At 41.5% G+C, this 22,793-nt stretch overlaps 1 protein-coding gene across 1 annotated transcript in view; it reads left to right on the top strand.

The window, feature by feature from the left end:
- Atp1b3 (ATPase Na+/K+ transporting subunit beta 3) overlaps positions 1-22,793 on the top strand; it is a 30,103-nt gene that overhangs the window by 5,023 nt on the left and 2,287 nt on the right. Inside the window, exons 2-6 of the mRNA XM_034484539.2 lie at positions 12,420-12,548; positions 14,953-15,060; positions 17,752-17,936; positions 19,477-19,527; positions 22,624-22,710. Coding sequence (XP_034340430.1) covers positions 12,420-12,548; positions 14,953-15,060; positions 17,752-17,936; positions 19,477-19,527; positions 22,624-22,710 — 560 coding nt within the window. The remainder of the gene's footprint in view (positions 1-12,419; positions 12,549-14,952; positions 15,061-17,751; positions 17,937-19,476; positions 19,528-22,623; positions 22,711-22,793) is intronic.

Genomic DNA, 22,793 nt, shown 5'->3' with positions numbered 1-22,793 from the left:
CAAAGCTTAGTTAATATATTTTAATGTATTAAGTATTCTTATTTACCACTTTATTTTTCTTGTCACCTATGTAGTTGACTTTGTAATAGTCATCCTCTAGCTCATCTCTCCTGTCACCTCTTGAATTCCTAGTCGTTCTCTCCAACCCCTCCATTCCAGCCTGGGCTGGCTACTTAGATGTCAGCTTTGATAGCCTGGTCTCCAGAGGCAAAAATAAGCTCTTTGGTAGATGTTAACCTCCCAGACCATATTAAGTTCCTGTGTCTTTCCTAACACTGTAGTTGCCATCACCCACCTCCCAGGGCTGTCTTGTACTTGCTAAGCAAGCACTCTTCCAGCACCCCGTAACTTCTTCACTGGCCTTTGGTTTTGTATGTCATTGCTATTAGTTAACTAGACCATATGCTGGCTCCTCACCCCCACCTCCTTCTCCACTTCCAGTGCTGGGAATCCAATCCAGGGCATTGAACACTCCTATGAAACTGCACCCTTAGCCTTGCTATAAACTACTCCATTTATTACTAATACTACTATTATATTTATTATTAACATTTGTTACCTGGGTGGGAGATACGTGCTCATGCACAGGCCTAAGTATGTGCACCACTGTTCACATGTGGAAGTCAGAGGACAACTGGTGAGTTGCTTCTTCCACTCTGTGGGTTCTGGGGATTGAACTCAGTTTGTCAAGCTTGGTGGCAAGGCATCCTTACTTCTGAGATACCTTGCTGGCTCCTTGTAAAGATTTATTTGGTAGGGTGGGGTGGGGATGAAGATTGTGCACACATACATGCATGCAGAGGCTAAAAGTTGGATCCCCTGGAGCTGGTGTTACAGATGGTTGTGAACCTAATAATGTTCTGAATGTTGAATATTTTGATGTCCCATGGTATAATTGTACTACTGGTGTTTGCACATTTTTCTCTCCTATTTCTACTGTACTGATTGGTTTTCATAGAACTTCAGTGTGGTTGTTTGTTTGTTTGAAACAATAAACAGCAACAAAACAACCTTAGAGCTAAGGGTATAGCCCAGTGGCTGAGCCCAAGACCCAGCCAGGGGTTCATCTCCATCACTGGAGTAAGAGGGAACTCTTAAAAGTTTACTTAACTCTTTTTTGTTTTTGAGGCAAGGACTCATATAGCTCAAGCTAGTTTCAAACCTTGATCTATCTCTACTTCCCAAATGCCAGGACTATAGGCATAAATCACCACTTCACTCTTGAAGGGAAGCCTGGTTAAGTTTGTGGCTTGTGTTGAGTTGTGTGTCTGATAAAAGGAATAGAAACGGTTATTATCCAGGGCTCCTGTTTCTTTCTCAGCCTCTGCTGACTTTCATAAGTCTCCTTCCACCCCAGGCTATCTACCTGGAGGTTTATTTAATAGAGCTTTGTTTAATAGGTAGGAGCCTTCTCTAGCTTCCATGTGCTTGTTTAAACTTTAAAGTTAGCTATCAGTGAAGCTGATTTATCACTAGCCCTTAGTGTGTCACTCTGTCCTCAGTTTTGAGGAGTTATGCAAACTCTGTGTACCCCCAATTTATAACTTTTCAAATAATTCTAGTTTAAGTAGATAACAGCTTCCCAACTTTGTCTGCCTAGTGGTAAAATGCTTGTCTGGTATGTTTATTAGTATACCTGGGTTAATGTTCATTGCCTAGGGAGTGAGGGAGACAACAAAACCAACTGCGATGCATGTCCAGAAAGAGCCAAGCAGTTACCTGCAGGCATTGTGATCTAAATCACCGTGGCCTTAACTGCTACCAGATTGTTTCTTAGCTGCAGCCTCGACTGTGCTCCTGTCATTGGCCACCACCACCAGGAAGCTCTAGGTAGCATGGCATTCCAGACTTCTTTATTGGAGCTGTTTTCAACCTTATATCCTATAATTTCTACTTTATTCCCTTCCCATCACAACACCCCATGTAATAGCCATCTTGATGTATCTGGTGCTCCTGGTCTGGAACGGCCAGCTTATTCCTTTCCCCATGCTGTTCATTCTCTGCATATTCATTCTCCTTTAGTTGTAACATTTCTTTTGTGTGTTAGATCTGCCACAAGTCGTATGTACTCTGATCAGTGAAAAAATACCACTTATTTCTAATAATAACTAAACCCGTTTTTAAACCTGCATTTATATCCCTATAGCATCTAGTGTGTAGTCAGCACTTACTTTTTTGCATGAACAAATTTCAGCTTGTGATTTATTTAGTCTTTGAAGTAAAACCGAGAATATTGAGTTGTTTTAGCTCTACACTGAAAATTTTGTGGCATACGTTGTACTAGAAGGCGTAATTCAGTCTGCAGGATTACTGTGTGTGCCACTAAATTCAGCACTGGTTTTGAGATTTCCAGCATCATAATAAAGATGAACCCACTCACATATATGCTCTTTGATGTCTCTGAGAAGTTCCCTGAGATGATCAGACTGGGACAGAATACAGACCTGAATTTCAGTTCCACATCTGTGTCTAAGCTTAGATTTCTCTTTGGAAAGCTTCTTGGTCTTAGTTTCCCCTATAAAGGGAAAGGGTATGTAATTTCAGATGTCACTATATGAAACTTGTGCAAATGCTTTTAGCTAGAAAGCAGCAACCTTTGAAGGACCAAATGAGTATTGTAGGCTCTGTAGCTTAGTTGCTACTCCAAGTGAATGGCAATTGTGTGAGCTTCTCAGTTTTTTATTTACAAAAATGAGTTTCAACTGTTGACACTAGACATTAAGTCAGTAGTCATTATGTAGACTGACTCAGGAAATACTGAGGTGGCCAGGCTCAGTAGTGTACACCTGTAAATGTAGCAATTGGGAGGTGGAAGGAAGCAGGAATCAGAAGTTTATGGCCATCCTTTGCTACAGTTTGAAGTCAACCTGGGCTGCATGAGAACAAACCCTCTATCACCAAAAGAAGGGCAAGGAAGGAAAGGAAAAAATCTTGAACTGGTCTCAGTGGCATGCAGACTCTGTTTCCTATTCTCATGTAACAGAAATAGCAAAGTTGTTTGCAGTTTTGCAGTTATCCGTCAGTAGGTCTGTTGCTCCCAGCTTCTCTGGGCAGTTACTATTAACTGTTAGTACTTTTAAACATGTGATACTTGGTGTATCTATTTTGGGTAGAAGTCAGGCAGCTTCTTATAACATCAGTTCTCCTATGTGTTTACCCAAGAGAAATGAAAACATGTCCACAAAAACACTTGTAGAAGAATGTGCATAGTGGATGCTGTTCATAATAGCTCTAAACTAGAAGCAGCCCAGGTGTCCATCAGTAGGAGAATAGACAAACAAGTGTCTGCACAGTGGAATATGACTCAGCTGTAAGAAGAAATGTATTAAGGGCATAGAATACATGGATGTTGCTGAGTGTGGTAGCACATACCTCTGATCCCAGCAGTTGGCAGTTTGAGGCTACCCTGGTATACATAGGGACTTCCAGGCCAACCACAGCTACACTGTGAGAACTTTTTAATTAAACAAAAACATGAATGTCTTTAATCCCAGCAGGCAGGAGGCACAGGCAGGTAGAACTGCATTTGAGGCCAACCCAATCTACAGATAGAATTCTAGGACAGCCAAGACTACACAGAGAAACCCTGTCTTGAAAAACTACAACCAAAATAAAACTCATAATTTGATTGGGAAAGAAAGCTTCACTGAAGAAAGTACATACTAGATGGTTTCATTTGTTGTAAAAATGTCTAGAATGCATGTAGAACAGTGGGCATAGAGATTTACTGGGAAGGCTGTCTTCAGTAGGACGTGGGATCGTATAGATGAATGACTTTTGTCAAATGTGATGGTCTGTTGGAGGCTTATGTCTTTTTAAAAATTTTTTTTTAACTATGTCTTGCCTGTGTTTCAATACCAGTATATGTAAATTTGGCTAAATCCTTTGAATAAATGTTTAAAATTCCATAGTGTGGAGATTTATAGATTGCTTTTTCTAAGTTTTATCGGCATGTGAAGGGTAGAAGATTCCTTTGTTGAGTTGGTTCTATCAGATATTTAATCCACTAAGCCATCTTGCCAGCCCCCATCTTGTTTTTTGTGAGCTAGTCTTTCACTGACCTGGAGCTCAACAAGTAGATATGACGACCAGCTAGTGAGCTCCAGGGTTCTGCCTGGCTCTCCCTCTGCAGAGCTGGGACTTTAGACCCCTGTGGCTCTTGCAACAGCTTTCATATGTGTTCTGTATGCATGTGAACACAGAGTATGCACTCCTATGACTGAGTGCATTTGGAAGCTAGAACAAACAGAGTGCTGGTTGTCTTTGTTACTCAGCCCCTTACTGCCTTGAGATGGTGTCTGTGAGGAGCTCATGTTTTGGCTAGGTTGGCTGGCTAGCTGGCTGACTGACTGGCTAGTGAGCTCTGGGTGTCTGATTATCTCTGCCTCTAATGCTGGGATCAGAGGCAGGAACATCAACACCCACCAAGCTGGAAGTTCAAACAACTTAACTGATTGAGCTGCCTCTTCACAACTGTTTTGTTATTTTTGTACATTTTTAAAAGCTATTTGTGCTTTTCTTCATTTTTTAAAATATTTAAATTCTATTTTTTAGTTTAGTGTATGTGTTTTCATTCGTTCATTATTGGAAATTAAATTCATAGTTTTGTGTATTTTAGGTAAGTGCTGTATTACTGAACTCTGTCCCCACTGTTGTTTTGAGACAGGGTCTCACTATGTAGCCCTGGCTAGTCTAGAACTGACTATGCAGACCAGGCTGGCCTCAAACTCAATTTGTCTGTCTCTGCCTACCACCATGGGTACTACCACTGTGGGTGTTAGTGCTCAGAACTACTGCTTTCTCTTCAGTTTCTCTTTCTATTGTTTTGGAGATAGGGTTTAGGTTTAGTCCAAGCTTTACTCCTGTGTTTCTACCTTAAGTCTTTTTACAGATGGTTGTGAGCCACCGTGTGGTTGCTGAGAACTGAACTCAGAACCTCTGGAAGAGCAGTCAGTGCTCTTAACCGCTGAGCCATCTCTCCAGCCTCCCTACCTTAAGTCTTAACTAATAATGTTTATTTTCTTTTTTTAACCTAAGCGCAGTCTTGTAGCCCAGACTGTCTGGAACTGAAAATAGCCTAGGATGACTTTGAATTTACCAACCTCCTGCCTTTACCTCCAGAGTGGTGGATTACAGGCTTTTGCTACTACACCTGGTTTCATGCTGTCCTAGGAATTGAGCCCTGGGATTCCTGCATGGTAGGCAGTCACTCTACAAATTAAGCTATATTATATCCCCAGTCGAATTCACACTACTAAAAACCTGACATTTGTTCATCTTACTTTTTTAAGTCAATACATTTTTAAGTTTATTTTATTTTTTTATCATTTTTCATGGGTGTGGGTTGGGAATATGCATGAGTACAGGTGCCAGGACAGATCACAGGCATCGGATACTTCTGGAACTGGAGTTACAAGTGCTTGTGACTGAGCCATCTATCTCTCCAGCTCTAGTGAACACATTTAGACTAGAGATCTTACTTTGGCCTGTGATTTAGCCACCTAGTTTGGATTTTCTATTATTTCAGTATTTCACAGTTTTGCTTTTTTACATTTATTTACTTTACGGGAAAGTACACATGTACCATAATATGCTTAAGGGAGAGGAGTTATCCCCCCCCCCCCCCCCCCCCCCCCCCCCGCTTTAGGGATTGATCTGAGATGGTCACGCTTCATGGGAGGTACCTTTTACCTGTTGGCCTACTCTACCAGCCCTTTGTGTTCGGTTCAGTGATACTGGGCACACTAAGCATATGCTTTGCCATAGAGCTATATCCACAGCCCGATTTTTCAAAAAATGTACTTTAGCCTAATGGTTATTTCAGGAGACAGTTTTCTTTTTGTTTTTTTTTTTTTGTTTGTTTGTTTGTTTTTGATTTTTTTTTTTTTTTTTTCCGAGACAGGGTTTCTCTGTGTGGCCCTGGCTGTCCTGGAACTCACTCTGTAGACCAGGCTGGCCTTGAACTCAGAAATCCACCTGCCTCTGCCTCCCAAGTGCTGGGATTAAAGGCGTGCGCCACCACTGCCTGGTCAAGAGACAGTTTTCTAAACTTTTATTGATAATATCTAATTCAGTTTAGATGAAAGGTTTTCTTGTTTAGTTTTTTTTTTGCTTGTTTTTTATTTTATTTTTTCTTTGAAAAACAGGATCATATGTAGCCTTGGGTGGCCTCAAACTTATAGCCAAGGATAACCTTGAACTTCAGCCACAGCCCCTTAAGTACTGGGATTACACTCTTTTGTGCTACCATGCCTTTGTTTTTTGTTCTTTTGTTGTTGGGTTTGTTTTGGTTTGGTTTTGGTTTTTCTGGCTGTCCTGGAACTCACTCTGTAGACCAGGCTGGCCTCAAACTTAGAAATCCGCCTGCCTCTGCCTCCCAAGTGCTGGGACTAAAGGCGTGTGCCACCACAGCCCAGCTTTTGTTTTGGGGTTTTGGTTTTTCCAGACAAAATTCTCTGTATAACACTCCTGGCTGTCCTGGAACTCACTCTGTAGACCAGGCTCATAGAACCACTTGTCCAGCGCCACCATACCTGCCTGGTACTTAACTTTGTATTTTAATTAGAATCTTTAAAAATAGTTTTTTGGGGGGTACAAGAGATGCCTGGGTTTGAACCCAGGGCCTCACACTTGCTGAGCTGGAGTTTTATTGCTTCACTCTCTAGCTGATCCCTACCTCCAGACCTCCCCCCACCCCCATTTACTTCATGGTTAATTTAGGGGTAAATGCTCAGGTTTGATGAGTGAGTGGTTTTCTGATGACTGACTACAAAGTTCTTTGTGTCTTAAGCAACTTGGTTGTGTTTGAACAATACTTGCTGTCCTTGCTATCATTTAAGTTTTGGACATCTAGCAAAGGTACATTAAAATCTTTACTCATGATTGTAGGGTTATGTATATATTCATATATATACCTAAAGCAAGGAGAAGCCAAGGTCACGGAGGTTCCTAGCTGTAATACTATATTATGTCTTTTGAGTCATGGTTTCATGTAACATTTCATGTGCATTCAAAAGGCCCTGAAGTCTGTCCCCAGCACTGCAAATCACTAAGACAAAATGCTAAACAGGACCGAAGGTACACGCAGCTACAGAGTGCTTACCCACACCACAGGGCCCTTAGTTGGATAGGTGGGAGGTGGGGAGGTGGAGAAAGATACCTTCCTAAGTATAGAAGTACATATGACCCAGCAGTTTGACTTAGAAACCTGGAGAAATGAAACAGTGATACCCATCACAGCATGCGGGATATTCTAGCATAGTTTGTAGTGGTAGTTCAAAGGTCAGTGAAGTGTACATCCGTGCAGTGGACTATTAGCCACAAAAACCCTGAAGTGCACATACATGCTTAGATGTAGATGAACCTAAAGTAGTTCTGTAGGTAAGTTTATATAAAGATTTATGCAGTAGATTAGTGATTGCAGGGGCTGGTAGAGGATAAAGAAAAAGAGTATGGAGGGGGTGGGATATAGATCTTGTTGAAAATATTCTAAAATGTCTTAGGGTGATAAATCTGGACATACTAGGAACAGGTAAGCTACATAGTACATTGAATATAAGTGGTAAACCATATCCTGATAACATTTTTGTTTTAGTTTTAGGTTTTTTCATTTTTCTTTGTTATTGTTTAAAGTCTAATAGCTTGCACAAAACCTCACAAATCAGTGGGTCAGCATTCTAGTAGTTGCACTACAATAAAATAAACACGTGAAAGGAGAGGGTGGGGGATAGGATTTGATGTGCACATGCAGGAAACTCAAACTAAAAGATTAAACATTTTAAACTTAGTGTGATCCTTGTAATTTTTTAAAAAAGAAGTAAGTATACTTGCCTCTGCCTTAAAAAAATTAAAACTATAAACAAAATGATTATTTACCAAGTAAAAGTTTCTGGTCCCAGAATCATGTGAGGAGAGCTTTCATGTCAGGTTTCTGTGAGTAACTAGAACATTTTCAAAGTGATGAATCAAATCACAAGCTTAAAACATGCTGAGGGCGTGTGCCCAAGGCTGCTTTTGTTTTGGTTTTGTCTTTTTGAGGCCTCCATTGCCCAGCCCCCTAGATGCTGGCACCACAGGCAGTGTGTATCCAGGTTTTGAGGACGCCGGTGGTGTATGTAGAAGAACTTGGTCTTTATCCCAGATTTCTGACAAACTTAAAAGCCCTGGGATTTTCTAGGAGGTAGTCTTTGCTAAGCTGATGAAGAAATTAAGTTAGATGCCTGGCTTCAGAATGAGAGAGCTGGTTCCCTGCAAGACCACTCAAGTCCTGATAGTATAGGGACTTCTAGGAAAGGAAGGGTGTGTAAACTGAGTCCCTTGAACAGCTTAGGATTCAGCCAGGCCTCACTAAAAGATGAAACCCCAGAATAAACTAAGCTGTCTTAGTGGTCTCCAGGGAATGGAACAGAAGTCCTGAAGGCTTGCCCTCACCCTAGGACCTGGTAGAAGCGCTATCTTTCCTGGACCCTAGCCTGTGTGTTTCTTTTATGACTCAAACCCCAAGTATCTCCTGAATTCTGTCGGGGTTTTCTAGTGAGGGATGGACGGGGTTTTCTAGTGAGGGATGGACGCCAAGGGGACATAGCAGGGGTGGGGGGAAGCCTCCTCATGTGGATGCATTCTGATGGAGCACCTGATGCCTGTATCCACCTAGTGGCAGGACTAAATTTTACAGTTAGAGCCAAGCCTGAGTTTCAGGACAGGACTGTTTTTTCTGCTTCTTTGGAGGTAGATATTTCTTGCTTCTTAGTTGTTGATAACACATGAACTAGACCTCAAGTAAGCCTTTTTTTTTTTTTTTTTTTTTAAAGAGTAGATGCAACTGATTAGGTTAAACTTGAAACCTTGTTTGCTATGAAGCCTCATTGCAGTTCCATTCCAAACATGTTTCTAGTTTGTCATTGGCCTTTTCTTCCCTCAGGAGTTTTGTTGTTATCTTATCAACTCTCAGCAGCTAAAGGCATCCCCTGAATTTGAACCTGAGACCCACATGCTGGATAAGAAGATAGACTTCTGGAAGTTGTTCTGCCAGTCACAGACGTGCCTTGGCACATGCACACAAAAGTAAATAAGAATGTAAAAACAAATCCTTTGGCTTTCTGATTTTTTTTTTTCCTTTCTATAAAGTAAATACTGATAATTAGCTTCTTTTTGTGGGGTAGCAGTGGAGGTCAGAACAATAGTGCAAGATCAGAGCAAAAAAGTAGGCAAAGCAAGACCTGTGTTTACAGCCATGCTGGCTCGCTGGGTCCCTCCAGCTGTCCTAGCTCTGTCTCTTCATCAGAAACAAGGAAGGGGCAATTTGAAAACTGGACACCTCAAGAAGAAAAATAAAAATCTAGCCTGGTAGTTAAGTACTGGCCAAGTATTTCTGAGACTCTGGGCTCAATCCCCAGTGTGATAGAAAAACAGAAAGAAAAAGCAGGAGAGTCAGTACCTATTGAAGAGGGCCACATTTCTAGTACATACATGATGGTGAACATAGAGACCCCAGAGTGGGATCAGCAGGTATTAGAAGGTAACATTGGTGGGGCTGCTGTATATAGTAAGAGTGGCTTTTACAGAGAATGCTGCTTCGTAATAAGTTTTACCCCCTCCCTATCTCCCTCTGGAGGGGCCCTGCTCTTGTAACCTTGGTTGTCCTAGATAGAACTGACTAAGGAGGCAGTCCCTCTGGCCTCCATCCTGTGACTGACTTCCTGCTCAAGTCCTCCTCCTGCTGAGATCACAGGTGTGAGTTACCATGTCTGGTTGTCATAGCTCTTCAGATTTTTTTTCTTTTAAATATGTGTGTTTTGCCTGCATGCATGCAAGTACACCAAACTTGCCTGGTGCTCTTCAATGGCAGAAGAGAACATATTTCCTAGAAACTGGAGTTAAGGAAGACTGTGAACCACCAGTATAGGTGTTCTGACTCAAACCTGGATCTTTTTATAAGAGCAACAGGTGGCTTTAACTGCTGAGCCATGTCTACAGCCCCATTTCTTCAGAATTCTTAAGTCCATGTTTCTTTTGGTTGTTGGTTTTTGTTGGTGATGGTTTGATTTGTGCTATGTATTCTAGGGTAGTATCCACTTTTAATCCTGCCTCAGTCTTCCAGATGCTGGTTTTACAGATCTGCCACCTTTCTGTTCAACAGAGAAGAGGAGGTGGTTACATTGAGAGTGTCAGAACCCTTGCTGAGTAATCTTAGATAATATTTATAAGAGGTAAACTTTAATTTTTAAGTGCTTTTTAAGGTTTGGGTTTTGGCAAATAAGCACTAAAAGTTACTTGTTGACTAGTGCAGGGTTGGGTGGGGTATGTTTTAAGACAGAGTCTCATGTATCTTAGGTTGGTTCTAACTACCTTGAGTTACAAGCATGAGCCAGTGTTTGTAGTGCTGGGATGGAACCCAGGGCTTCGTGCATGTTAGACAAGCACTCTGCTGCCTGAGCTACATCCCCAGCCCCAATTTGTGTATGTGTTTTATTAATCTCTTTATGTGAAGGTGTTTGTTTGTTTGTTTGTTTGTTTGTTTTGTTTTTTGTTTTTTTGAGACAGGGTTTCTCTGTATTATAGCCTTGGCTGTCCTGGAACTCACTCGGTAGACCAGGCTGGCCTCGAACTCAGAAATCCACCTGCCTCTGCCTCCCAAGTGCTGGGACTAAAGGCGTGCGCCACCACTGCCCGGCTTTATGTGAAGTTTTAACACTTATTTGGATAGTTTGTTCATATTGGTAAGTTTCATGTATACTGTTTTCCCTGGACATTTGAAAATGTGAGAACATTTTGAGATGATTTTTAAGTACTTTTCTTCCAGTGCCTTCAGTTTCCAGCAGGTTTCTCTGGCAGAAGTCTTTTGTTTTTGTCAGTATGTTACTAGAATACACTCCTTAGGCTAAGTATTTGACCCTGTTCAGCTCTACAGGTGGTTTTAGTGGTTTTATCATTCCATGCGAGCACCTAGGTCTGAATATCGGACTGTCGTCTTTTCTGGTGGTGATGGGTTCTCTTTTCCTACTGTAGCACATGGCACACTCGTGAGATTGGTTGTTTTTTCTTTTCTTTTTTCTTTTTCTGCAGCAGGACCGCAGTGGGTGGTGGGAAGTGACACTACTCGAAGGTGACATCTGTCTCTCTTCCTTCTGTCTTCTTACTCTCTCTCCTGGTAACCGGGGAAAGGGTAGGATCTAGTCTAAATTAACGTGGAATTGGTTAGACTATCTTTGGAGGATTCCTGGCCTGCCGTTGAGAAAATTTAGCTTTGGGCATAATCTGTTTTGGGATCTTATTCTTTGATAATTAGAAGAAAGTTGGGTATCTAGTTGTTGGGGTGTAGATAAGTAAGTATGTTCAAATTTATTTTTTAATCCAGAAATTTATAAGCCCTTTGAGTTTGTTTCTGTGGGAGTCCTCTTAGGAGTCCCCGCCTGTCTCTTTTAAGACAGGACCTAGATAGGAATAAAGCTGGAAAGATGTTAACTCAGTGGAGTTGAATATTCCTTAGTATTTCCCTAGTGTCCCTATTACATATTAAAACATTTAAATATAAGTAAAAGACTTCAACTATATTCTGATGTGTAATTTTGAGAATAGTCATTTCTGATGTTAGAACTTTGAATGTAGGTGATGAGGGAAAAAATACTGATTATTTTTGGTGTTCCCAAAACAAATCATTGGCTTGGGATAGACCTAAGTGTTTTCCAGTTCTAGGGGAGGGATTAAGTCTGGGTGTTGAAGTCTGCCTGCCACAGGTGCTTTGTGCCTGGCTGCCGAGCTCTGCCAGGAGCTCAATGCTTGCTTCTGCTCTGGTCCTTTTTGCATGTTTGCATGAGCCCTTCTATTTAACCAGTGTTTTAAAATTTTTATCGAATATCAGCTTGATGATTTGTTTTCCTTCTGCACATTTCTTATTCTGTAAATCAACTTACCTTTAAAAGCTACATATCAAAACCTTGTCTCAAAAAAGCTTAAAAAAAAAAAAAAGCTAAAACAACAACTTTAATGTGTATAAATTGCCTGAAATACAGGTATAGTAGAGAATTTTTTTTAAAACTTGCTACTTAAAGAAACATGTAAGTATATATGTCCAGGGAGGCTTTCCCACCTAAAATCATATTAGTTTTGAGGGTATGAAATTCTTTTTGAATGACACACTCCCCCATGTGCTGGATATTTAAAGCTAAGACTTTGAGCGGGAGTATGAGTAGTGAAAGCCTTGCTGGAAGAACAGGATGAGAGGGGGGCTCATGGGATTGGGAGGGCTGCCTGCCAGAACAGCCCTTCCTTAGGCAGCCCCACGGGCCCTCAGTGTGGGGTTCTTTGGCTGCGCATGGCGAAGTGTGGGCCCTTAGCCTTGCAGTGAACAGTTGGTTTGCTCTTAACAAGAGTGAGTCTGTGTGTATGTCCGCATCTCACTCTGTTCGTGTCTTCTGCAGGTCTCATCTTGCTCTTCTACCTAGTTTTTTATGGATTCTTGGCTGCACTCTTCACATTCACAATGTGGGCCATGCTCCAGACTCTGAATGATGAAGTTCCGAAATATCGAGACCAGATTCCTAGTCCAGGTAATTGCGTTGAAGTTATCATAGCTTTTAAACCAAGTTGGGTTTACTGTTTGTCTTTACCACAAAGCAGTTTTATATCACAGCAGATGAAGAAAGTTATACTTGAGAGTTGAGTAATGCCAATGATTTGTTTCATATTTACATGCTAGCTTAAAGATCTTTAAATCATTTACTAGTAAGTTTTGGATCCTTTGACAGGAATAAGCAGAAGTGAACGTTGGGACCGTTATAAAGAGTTGGGATGGTCTCACGAGTGCTGTGTAGCACTTTCACTCTGCCGGCAGTAAGTTACATAGGAAGTGTCGGCTCTGGTTTGAGTTACACCGTTAGTCTATAAAGTAGATGCCTTGTGGTTTTAATTGGTTGGTATGAAAGTGGTAAAAATATTACATCATTAGCGAATAAAACCAATGTGTTCTCTCTTGGCATAAAAATCTGTTCTACTAGAGAATACACTTTTAGCAAAAAACTCTTATGTGAAATGTTGGGTATATTTTCTATGCGTGATTTTACTTTCTTAGACAATCTGAGTGCCAGCTCTGCCTCAGGAGTTGGGCATGGCCGTGGCCTCACGGTACTGGCAGTGCTTATTTGCCGATACTTGAAATCAAACCCAGGCCCCGGCAGTGCCAGTAAGCAAGTGGTCTAGCACCAGGCTGTATCCCTAGCTTGGTCCTAGTGTTTTCAGCAGACTAAATATTTATTAGGAAAAGTGAAAAATTCCAAAAAGTAAGAGAGGTTCTGAGGGAGTGAGGACCTGGTTTTGGAGACATTGAGAGAGTAAAAGTATGCATGAATTCCTCAAATGTAGACAAGGGCTCTAGAGGCAGTAGTAGAGCAGGGAAGAGGCTGTCTAGAGAGGAGTAGAGTCTGGGTGGCAAGGAGAATGAGTGGCCAGCAGCTGGGGAGAGTGGAGGCTGCTCGCTAGAGCATTCGGGTTTTCATCCACTTCTGATGTGTCTTTCAGGGGCTACCTGTCAAATGTCTGCAGTCATTGTCAGTTATTAGAACTGGAGAGGCACTGTTGCCCGTGTAAGCCAACGATGCTACTGAGTGGGGCAGGCCTTCCTCCCCACAGCATTATCCAGCTCAGACTCCTCATGCTAAGAGACCCTAGCCTATGCTCTCTCCTTGATGCTTGCATGGACTTCTGAGCTAAATTACCAGCCAGTCCACACCGACTTCCCCGCCACCTCTTCTTAGAGCCATTTAAATTGTTTCTTTTTTTTTTTTTCTTGTTTCTTCTGTTTATACCTAATATATATACTTTTTTTTTTTTGCCCTCCCCATACACTAATTCGAAGTTCATTTTCTTGCCATCTAAGTTATACATGAGTTTGTTACTATCAACTGTAGTCTGATCTACTTCAGAAATGCTAAGCTGTCTAATTGTATAAACCATCTAAACAGTAAAGCATGTTCAAAACGAAGTTCTATAAAATTGTAGTTTTACAGTATAAATAAGTAAATATATAAACATAACACATATATGTACTACAAAGTCTTTAGCAATGAGAAATGTTTACATTAAAGTTGGAAGCCAGATTATTCTTTGAAGACAAGTATGTTTGCCTTTTCTTTGCTCTGTATACATGGGTATCAGCTCCTGATATGAAATTGTTACTGAGTGTAATTTCAATTAGTATATAAGAAACACATGTGGGTGCTGGAGCAGTGCTTATTGAAGTGTTTACTATAGGATTCATAATGGAATGCAACTTCCATTGGAAAGTTGAGTATCTTTTGCATGTTTCCATACAGTTGTATTTTGAATGAAAAGCGCTTAGATGGGGCAGGTAGGCTCCTGTCTGGTGGCTCATACTTAAAATATTTTGGTATGCTCAAGTTTTTTTTTTTTTTTAATTTTGTTTTGTTGCTTAATCTATAGTAGCAAGCATACAAAAACAACAATTAAAACAAACAAAAAAATCCACACCCTAAAATATTATTTGATAGAAACCTGAGTTTAGAAAGTTCAAATAGGCAGAGAGAGAGAGAGCTTAGTGATCAGAGAACTCGTGTAAAAGATAGGACTTGCATTCAGATTTCTTGTATTTGAGTAAAAGCCATGCAGTGCCACTTCTACCTGTAACTCCAGTGAGAAGAGCGAGGCAGGAAGGTCACAGGCTTGCTGTCAGCCAGCTTAGCAGAAAAGCCACCAGCTCCAAATTCACTGTGTGACACATACACAGAGTTCAGAGTAAGGAGTGGTAGTTATAATTAACTGAAAATTATCAAATTTGAGGCTGTTTCTAGCTTGGTACTGTCTAAGAAGTGTCTTTCCTAATTTATCTACATAGAGAGTTGTTGATAACTAACATATTTGTGAACACACAGCCCTTTAGGAGTAAGAGTGAGGAATGAGAAGGATTTCCTGTCAATAACTCTCTCTGTCTGCTTTTAGGACTTATGGTTTTTCCCAAACCACAGACTGCCTTGGAATATACATACAGCACGTCTAAGCCACATACGTATAAAAAGTTCGTTGAAGACCTGAAGAGTTTCCTAAAGCGTAAGTGTGCAGTACTCAGAGAGGGAGGAGAGCCCAGTGCCGTGACTGCCTTAAGAAGCATTGTTTTTAGAGGTTGTTTTACCCTTTTATTCTTCCCCTTTCAAACACAGACAGCTGGGAATATCTGCAAGTAAACCCAGTTGTAAGAATAAAGCCAAATCTGTGTTATTAAAACAGTACCTTTGGGTGTCAGCCCTCTGCTAGGGTCTGGGAGCATGATGCCTCAAGTGCCACTGCCTGTGCCACAGCCCATTTGGGAGTTTTATATCCAGGATAGTCCCTAAGTGGGGATGCTGACTATCAAATGAGTGCTAAAGGCTTGAGCTTACTCACTTTGATCACCTTGTCCCCTTCCTAGCCATATTGTACCACAATTGTTCTCTAGATGCCAAAGCCACTGAACAAGCTTTCCCAGCACCTCGGTCAGTCGGTTGGTCTGTCTGTCTGTCTAGCTTGCTTGTTCAGCTTTCATCCAGTATTCTGTGCTAGTGCCTCTTGCTGTTTGCTGATGGTTTACTAACCACCTCAGCCTCTTTCCTCAGCATTCTTCCTCATCTCATGTATTAACATGGTTTTTCACTTTATTTTTACTTTTACAACACTCTAAAATTCCTTGTCTTTAAGTCTGCCAATTACTTGTGGCAGAACCCTGCTCTGGATAAAACCTCATAATTCCTGGATTAGACTCCTCCTCTGATCCTGCTTAGAGCAGCCAAGGGTGAAGAAGACAGGACTAGGTGGCAGTAAACACCACTTCCTTCAGTGGGCATGTGCTACTGCCTGGTGACCCATTGCCTTTCTCTGATGACTCTGAAAGTATGGTCTAGCCTTTGCTCAAGCCTCTGACCTTTTTCCTTCTCCCTATAAGTCACCTTCATATAAACACAGCATCTTTCTTCAAACTCAGAAAGGAAGCTGGGGCTGTAGCTGAATTAATAGAGTGCTTGCCTAGCATGCAGGCATCCACAGTCCCACCTCCTCCTCCACTAAATTTGGCATGATACCTCCTTAAAACCTCAGCACTTGGGGAGTGGAGGCAGGAGGATCAAAAGTTCAAAGTCTTCAAGATATCTTCAGTTAAACAGTAAATTCAAGGCCACCTTGGGCAACATGAGACTCAGTCTTCAAGAATGAATGAATGACTAAATAAATAAATAAGTAAATAAATAAATAAGAGATAATAGAAGTTGATAGTTCCTTCATTGCTAATAAACACTTACACTTGCCACCATTTTGCTGGTCTTATTCTTTATGTGAGGCCACTTGCATGTCTGCTCTTTGGCTCTGATTCTTCTGTCTCAGAAACATCATCCTGGGTCCACTCCCTTTATTGAATTCTTGTCAACTTATACAAGTCTATAATTTCTACCTATCTTGAGAAAATCCTCTTTATCTCTCCCACGATGTCTTTAGTCTTCTTCAATCTCTTTGCCTTAATAGTTAATGTATTTATTAATAATTTCAAACATTTTATGAACACATTTTCTGTGTTTTAAAAATAAGATGGAAAGAGCCTGCAGTGAAGGCAGTAATCACTTACTGAATTCCTTTTAGCTGAGCCGTTCTCCCTCAGGGTCATAGGAGTGCAGTTGGGACAGGCACTTGTCATCTAGCAGTGGACAGATCTGTCTTACAGAACTTCTAATCTAGTAATATGTTAGGAGGGAGTTGCTAAGGTGGGAAACACAGCAGAGACAGGGCAGGGAAAGTTTCCCTGTTCTGGAACTCACTCTGTAGACTAGGCTAGCCTCAGAAATCCACCTGCCCCTGCCTCTTGAGTGCTGGGATTAAAGATGTGTACCACCACTGCCCTGGCTAGGCTGTTGGTTTTTAAAGGGTGCTCTGAGATGCCTTAGTGAAACCAAATCCTTGAAAGATTGAGGGAGGTGGGAAGAAACCACAGAAGATCTAAAGTCAGTGCATGGGAGGGAGAAGGGCTGCCCACACTTGACCAGGTCCTGGAGGGAGTGGCCCTTCAGACCTCCTTTCCTTGGTGCCATTGAGTGTCCATAGTGCAGCTGGCACACAACCTTGCTGGTTTCTAACCGTGTTACTTTTGTTCAATGTATCTCTCCACCTCTGTCTGCTAACACAGTGTTCTCAGCTGGCCTCTTATCTGTGCTCCACCAGGAGGCTGTCCCACTTCCTCCATCCCTTTACACTTCTCTGTAGCATAGATACTGTAAGTGTAGTCACATGACCACGTTGACTGGTGTGAATTCTTTAGTGGATCATTATGGTGGTTTTTACAACCCTTCTCACTTCCTAACACAGTTTTTAGAAAATGTACATGGTTCAGAGTCTGCCCCCTGGTATCCTAGCCGCCACTGTGACACACAGATTCCCTCAGCTTTCAGGTCAGTAGATCCCCCGTCAGAACTGTTATGGTGCTGTTTCTTTCCATACCCGGGAGTATTCAATCCATGCTGTTCTATCAGACTGTGAGCCCAACTGTCAGGGGCCACACTGCACATCCTTGCTGTTGGGCACATACAATGTCTTCTGATAGTCCTGTAGTTGCGGCTTGTGCCAGGCACTCTTGGAAGCAGGATGCCTCAAAGTGCTGTCACCCAGTAATTTACATTGCTGTTTTATCTTTGAAAAATACTTGTTTCATGAATGATTTGACTTGTTTCTTGTTGTGTTTGGTATCTTTTCTTGGCTGATCTGGTACACATGTTTTCTTTTTAGCATATTCTGTGGAAGAACAGAAGAATCTCACAGATTGTCCTGATGGAGAACTTTTTCATCAGAAGGGTCCAGATTATAAAGCATGTCAGTTTCCAATTTCCTTGCTTCAAGAATGTAGTGGTGGGAGTGATGCTGAGTTTGGCTATTCCAAAGGACAGCCTTGTATTCTTGTGAAGATGAACAGAGTACGTACTTATTTTACCTCTGCTGCTGTGTGTTTCTAACAGTTTGTGTGGTGCAGCTGCTTTTATATTGTTTGGCTTGTGTTGATGCCTTAAGTGTCATCTCATTGAGGTAACTTTAGAGACCAGAAGTGCTACTTAATGCCTGAGGGAAATGAATATGACAAAAGACTCACAGTTTAACTGTAGATTATATATAATTTCGTAAATAATACTAAAGCACATGGTGTTATATGTAATTAAGTACTGGGAATAGAAATAAACCCACATACTAATGAGCACACTATAGTGTTGTAGTTATTGCCAAAGCTAATGGGGTGTTTTAACAAGACATAACTAAGAATTAAGGCCAAAAAGTAAGCCAGAAGGAATGTGGAACTTGATCTGTGTTTTAAGGTGAGCTCATACATTCATTTTAATGGGGGATGTCTTCAGTTACACTGAATCAGCTATAATTGCCAGAAATGTCCTCTATTCACAGGACCACCTTTTGAGTGTATTAGAAATGGGCCTTTACATGACAGGAATTGGATACTCTGCTTGCTTTCTAGGCAGAGGCTTTGTGGGTGTGGGTGTGGGTGTGGGTGTGGGTGTTGGGGGGGTGGTTGGAGGGGATAAGACAGGATGAGACAGGCCAGCAGCAGACCTGGCTGGTGGGGTTTTCATTCGTGTGCACTAAGAGCTGTAATACAGGTGGGAGATGGGGGCTGCTGTCCACCCACTCTAGGCTTCGGTTCTACATCTGCAGGCATCTATAGGTTTCAGCTCTATACCTATAGGCATCTATACACTTCAGCAACTTCACTTTTGGAGGCCTCACCTCTCCTCTGTAATCCAGGAAACTTGGACTCAGAACTGTATTTGGATTCAGAACGCAAAACAACAACAAAAAGACAAAACTTAGAAGACGGGGCCAGTGGTAAAAGCTCTGGGCATCAGCCTGGGTGGAGTTTGATCCCAGGACCCTTGTGCTGGGAGAAGAGAACCAAGTTGAGCAATTTGTTCTCTGTATTCTACATACACCCCTCCATACACTCATAAATAAATGAGAGTAAGTTTTAAATAGACAGGTGACCACAGACATGACAGTAGATGCAAAGGCTGAGGTGACAGCTCAGATTTAGTGTTGAGCTAGTATGGTCAAGGCCCTGACTTTGGTCGTACCACCATAAGAAAACGAGTGGGGGGGGGGGGACATAAGTTAGGATTCTTCTTAACACATGACTTTAGAGGAGAAAGAACTGTAAGTATATTTTCATAACAAATATTTTATTATAGATGGGAGTAGTGGTGCATACCCGTGATTCCAGCATTTGATAGGCAGAGGCTGGACTATCCCCAAGGCTAGACTGGGCTGTAAGCAGGAGCAAACATAATTACATTATGTGATTTAAGGGTTTGCTGTTTTAAATGTGGCAAGTGTGACTGAGTTAAATAGAATAGTGTTGCTTTCAGATGCTGAGCCCTGATTCTCAGCAACAGAAGAGAAGGCTCCATTGCATTCTTATGTGCTGACTGACTGGACTATGTTTTTTAACCTTAGATAATTGAGTTAATCCCAGATGGAACTCCACAAATAACATGTGTGACAAAGGTCAGTATCCAATCACTTAAACCTTTCATGTTTCTTAAATACTTAAAATATCATTAGGCTTTTTAGGGTAATCCTGTCTTTCCTAATAGACCATATAAAAAGGACATTGTTTGTTTTGTACACTCTTGTTGCACATACACTTCATTTCACCAATTTTAGGATGTATGTTTTCCATAGTTTAGTAATGAAGTTAGTATTTCAACCCCAGGCGTCCTGTTGTATATCAGGATTTTTTTCTTTCGAGTGTAAAACTTGTTGCACTGATTATCATGTGAGAATTAATGAACTGTGCTGTTTTTCCTTAAGATAGAGATGTTCTTCCTTTTTCCCGTCCCTTCTCCCCAGAGTGCTGTGCATTTCACCCTGTAGCTTCTGTTTGCTTTCCATGCTGCAAATACAATTAAAAGAAATGTGCAAGCGATGGGTAAGAATTCCTAGGAGAAGCCGGATAGTGGTGGCGCATGCCTTTAATCCCAGCACTTGGGAGGCAGAGGCAGGTGGATTTCTGAGTTCAAGGCCAGCCTGGTCTACAGAGTGAGTTCCAGGACAGCCAAGGCTATACAGAGAAACCCTGTCTCGAAAAACAAAACAAAACAAAAGACATTTAGAGACATGTCTCTAAATTTGTTGTTGTGCTAGATACTTTACCTCCAGTTGGGATGCAGAGCGAGCTGCCTATAAAATGTCCTGTTGAACTCATTTTTAAACTTGAGGAGAAATCATAATTAAGTTTCTTTCTTACTTGGGCAGAAACTGCAAACGTCAGGCCTTACAGTCCCGTTGCTTTCTGCCTCAGTCAGTCTTTGGGAGGCTCAGGGTCTGTGCTCCTGGGGGCTGCTGCTTTGGAGCAGCCTTTTGTTATAGTTATAGACTATAATTATTATAACAATTATAGACTATAATTGTTATAGTCTCCAGTGTTTAGAGTCTAGCTTCTCTCCTAGGTGGGTGTGGACGTGTGCACAGTAGAGATGAGTGAGGCACTGCCTCCTCTTGCCACACTCACTTTCCCAAGAAACTTAAATAGAAAACCAGAATCTTAGCTGAGCATGGTGTTGTGCCTGTAATGTCTGCACTCGGGAAGATGAGGCAGGAGGATTAAGAGTGTAAAGCTAGCCTGAGCTACACAGTTACGATCCTACTTTAAGCAGGGCATGGAGGTGCTTGCCTTTAATCCCAGTACTTGGGAGATACTGGCAAGGCAGGCAAATTGGTTTGGGGCTAGCATGGTTTACATAGTGAGTTCAGGACAGCCAGAGCTACATAGTGAGATCTTGTCTCAAGGGGGTTGATTTAAAATACAACAAAAATGCATGTCACATATAAGCAGAAGGGTCTTTGTTGTTTGTGTGATGTTTGTATGTATGCATATGTGTGTGTGTACACATGTATAATAATAGCACACGTGTGAGGTTAGGGGGAAGTGATTTTCTTTACTGTATGGGTCCAGGGGATCAAACTCCAGTTGTCAGTCTTGGCAACAAGCAGCTTTACCCACTGGGCCATCTCTTGATTAATTATTCTAAAAAATCTGCTTAACATATGGTTTTCAGCCCTAGCATGAAAGCATACTATTACTTTTTAAGTCACATTGGCATCATATTTAAAGTAAAATGAATAGTAGGTAGGTTGAGTGAATAATTAATATATTAATGTAGCAAAATATTCATCAGTGTGGCTTTTTTTCTTCATGTAAAATGTAAAATGTTAAGTGATCTCTGTGCTAGAGGTTGAACCATTTATACTGCCGAGCATAGCACATAGTGTGGCTGGTGAGTGGCACCGGCCCCAACGAGACACCCTGCTAGGAACATCCCTTTCGGGGTGGCCATTCTTCAATGTAGTCATTGATTCTTAGTTATTTTCTACTGCTTTTCCATATCATTTCATCATGATCATTAGAACCTGGGTTTTCTTGTCTTGTTATTGTTATTATTTGGTTGTTTCGCTACATGGTGATAAAAACAAAAGTCAGATAATCCAGCCAGAACTAAGTATGTAGCCAGAAGCTTTCTCAAAAACAATAGCAGAACTGAACAGTACCATCAGTGTGCCTGGTGTCCCTGTCTGCCTCTTAAGAATGTGGTGATTACGTCTCACAGAGAAGGTCTCCCAGCCATGACATAAAGAAAACAGAGAGCAAGCTGGATTGCTGTTTAGGTAATCTGGTTTTTGCCATATCTTAATGTGTGCTGGGCTTGAATCCCCAGCACCTCATAGACATCCATTAGTTCATCCAGATCTAACACCTACCTCTCTCCCCATCCCCAGACCTCTTCCCTGTCTTTAGTGATGTTTGTCAGTTTGGGTTGGCTTCTTAGGGTTTGTGTTTGTTGCAGTGCTAGGGGTCCACTCAGAGTTCCCATGCACAGAATGTGTCTATGCCGATATTTAGTGATTGACATATTTAGGGTTTTGGTGCTTTTTTTTTCTACTTATTCATGGGAACTATGAATGGTTTTTCTGTTTGTTGCATCATAGTTTATGCTGATTACAGTTTTTGCCATTCTAAAGAGTAACCTCTACCTCCCTCTGACTCGGAGTGCTGCTTTCTTTGTTGGCAGCTTGTGGGCACCATTGCTTCTCAGCCTGGAAGCACATTGTTCCATTCATCTTGGGAAAACCTCAGGCCGCACTTACTGGTGTATTTTTGTTTTCATTGGCCAAACAGCTGGCTTTGCACAGATACAGAGCAAATAGTAGTTCATAGGCAGTGGAACCAGATGTGATTGAGAAGAGACTCCTCGACTGTATCTAGAAATGGAAGAAGAACCAGGATAGTTTATATAAACATTTAATTATGTAGTATTTGTCTTCAAGATGATCAGCCAGGTGTAATCCTACATGCCTGAAATCCTAGCGCTTGGGAGACTGATGCGAGCAGATCACGGCGGCTCTAAGACAAGGCTCGCTACACCGTGAGTGAGGCCTGTTCCAACAGCAGTGACAAACAGTTCTCAGTTGTAATTCATGAGGCTGAGGCACCAACTCAGTCTCTGCAGTTTCATCCTAACTGATAACTGTCAGTAGTTGTGACATATTTTTGAAAAATCTTTACCCTGGCCTAAAAAGGATTTCTTTTGCTTTTAACTCTAGGATGGAAACATAGCAAATATAACAACTTATCCTGAATTTGGACTTATAGACTTAAAGTATTTTCCATATTATGGGAAAAAACGGCACGTAAGTATATAGAGTCGTCTCTTAGGAAACTGCCTGTAATGAGATAGCCCATGTACAGTAAGTGTGCACTGTATTTATTGCCT

This window comes from Arvicanthis niloticus, chromosome 21, assembly GCF_011762505.2.
Source record: "Arvicanthis niloticus isolate mArvNil1 chromosome 21, mArvNil1.pat.X, whole genome shotgun sequence".
NCBI lineage: Eukaryota > Metazoa > Chordata > Mammalia > Rodentia > Muridae > Arvicanthis > Arvicanthis niloticus.
Note: the sequence above shows the minus strand (reverse complement) of the source record. Positions and strands in the feature narration are given on the sequence as shown.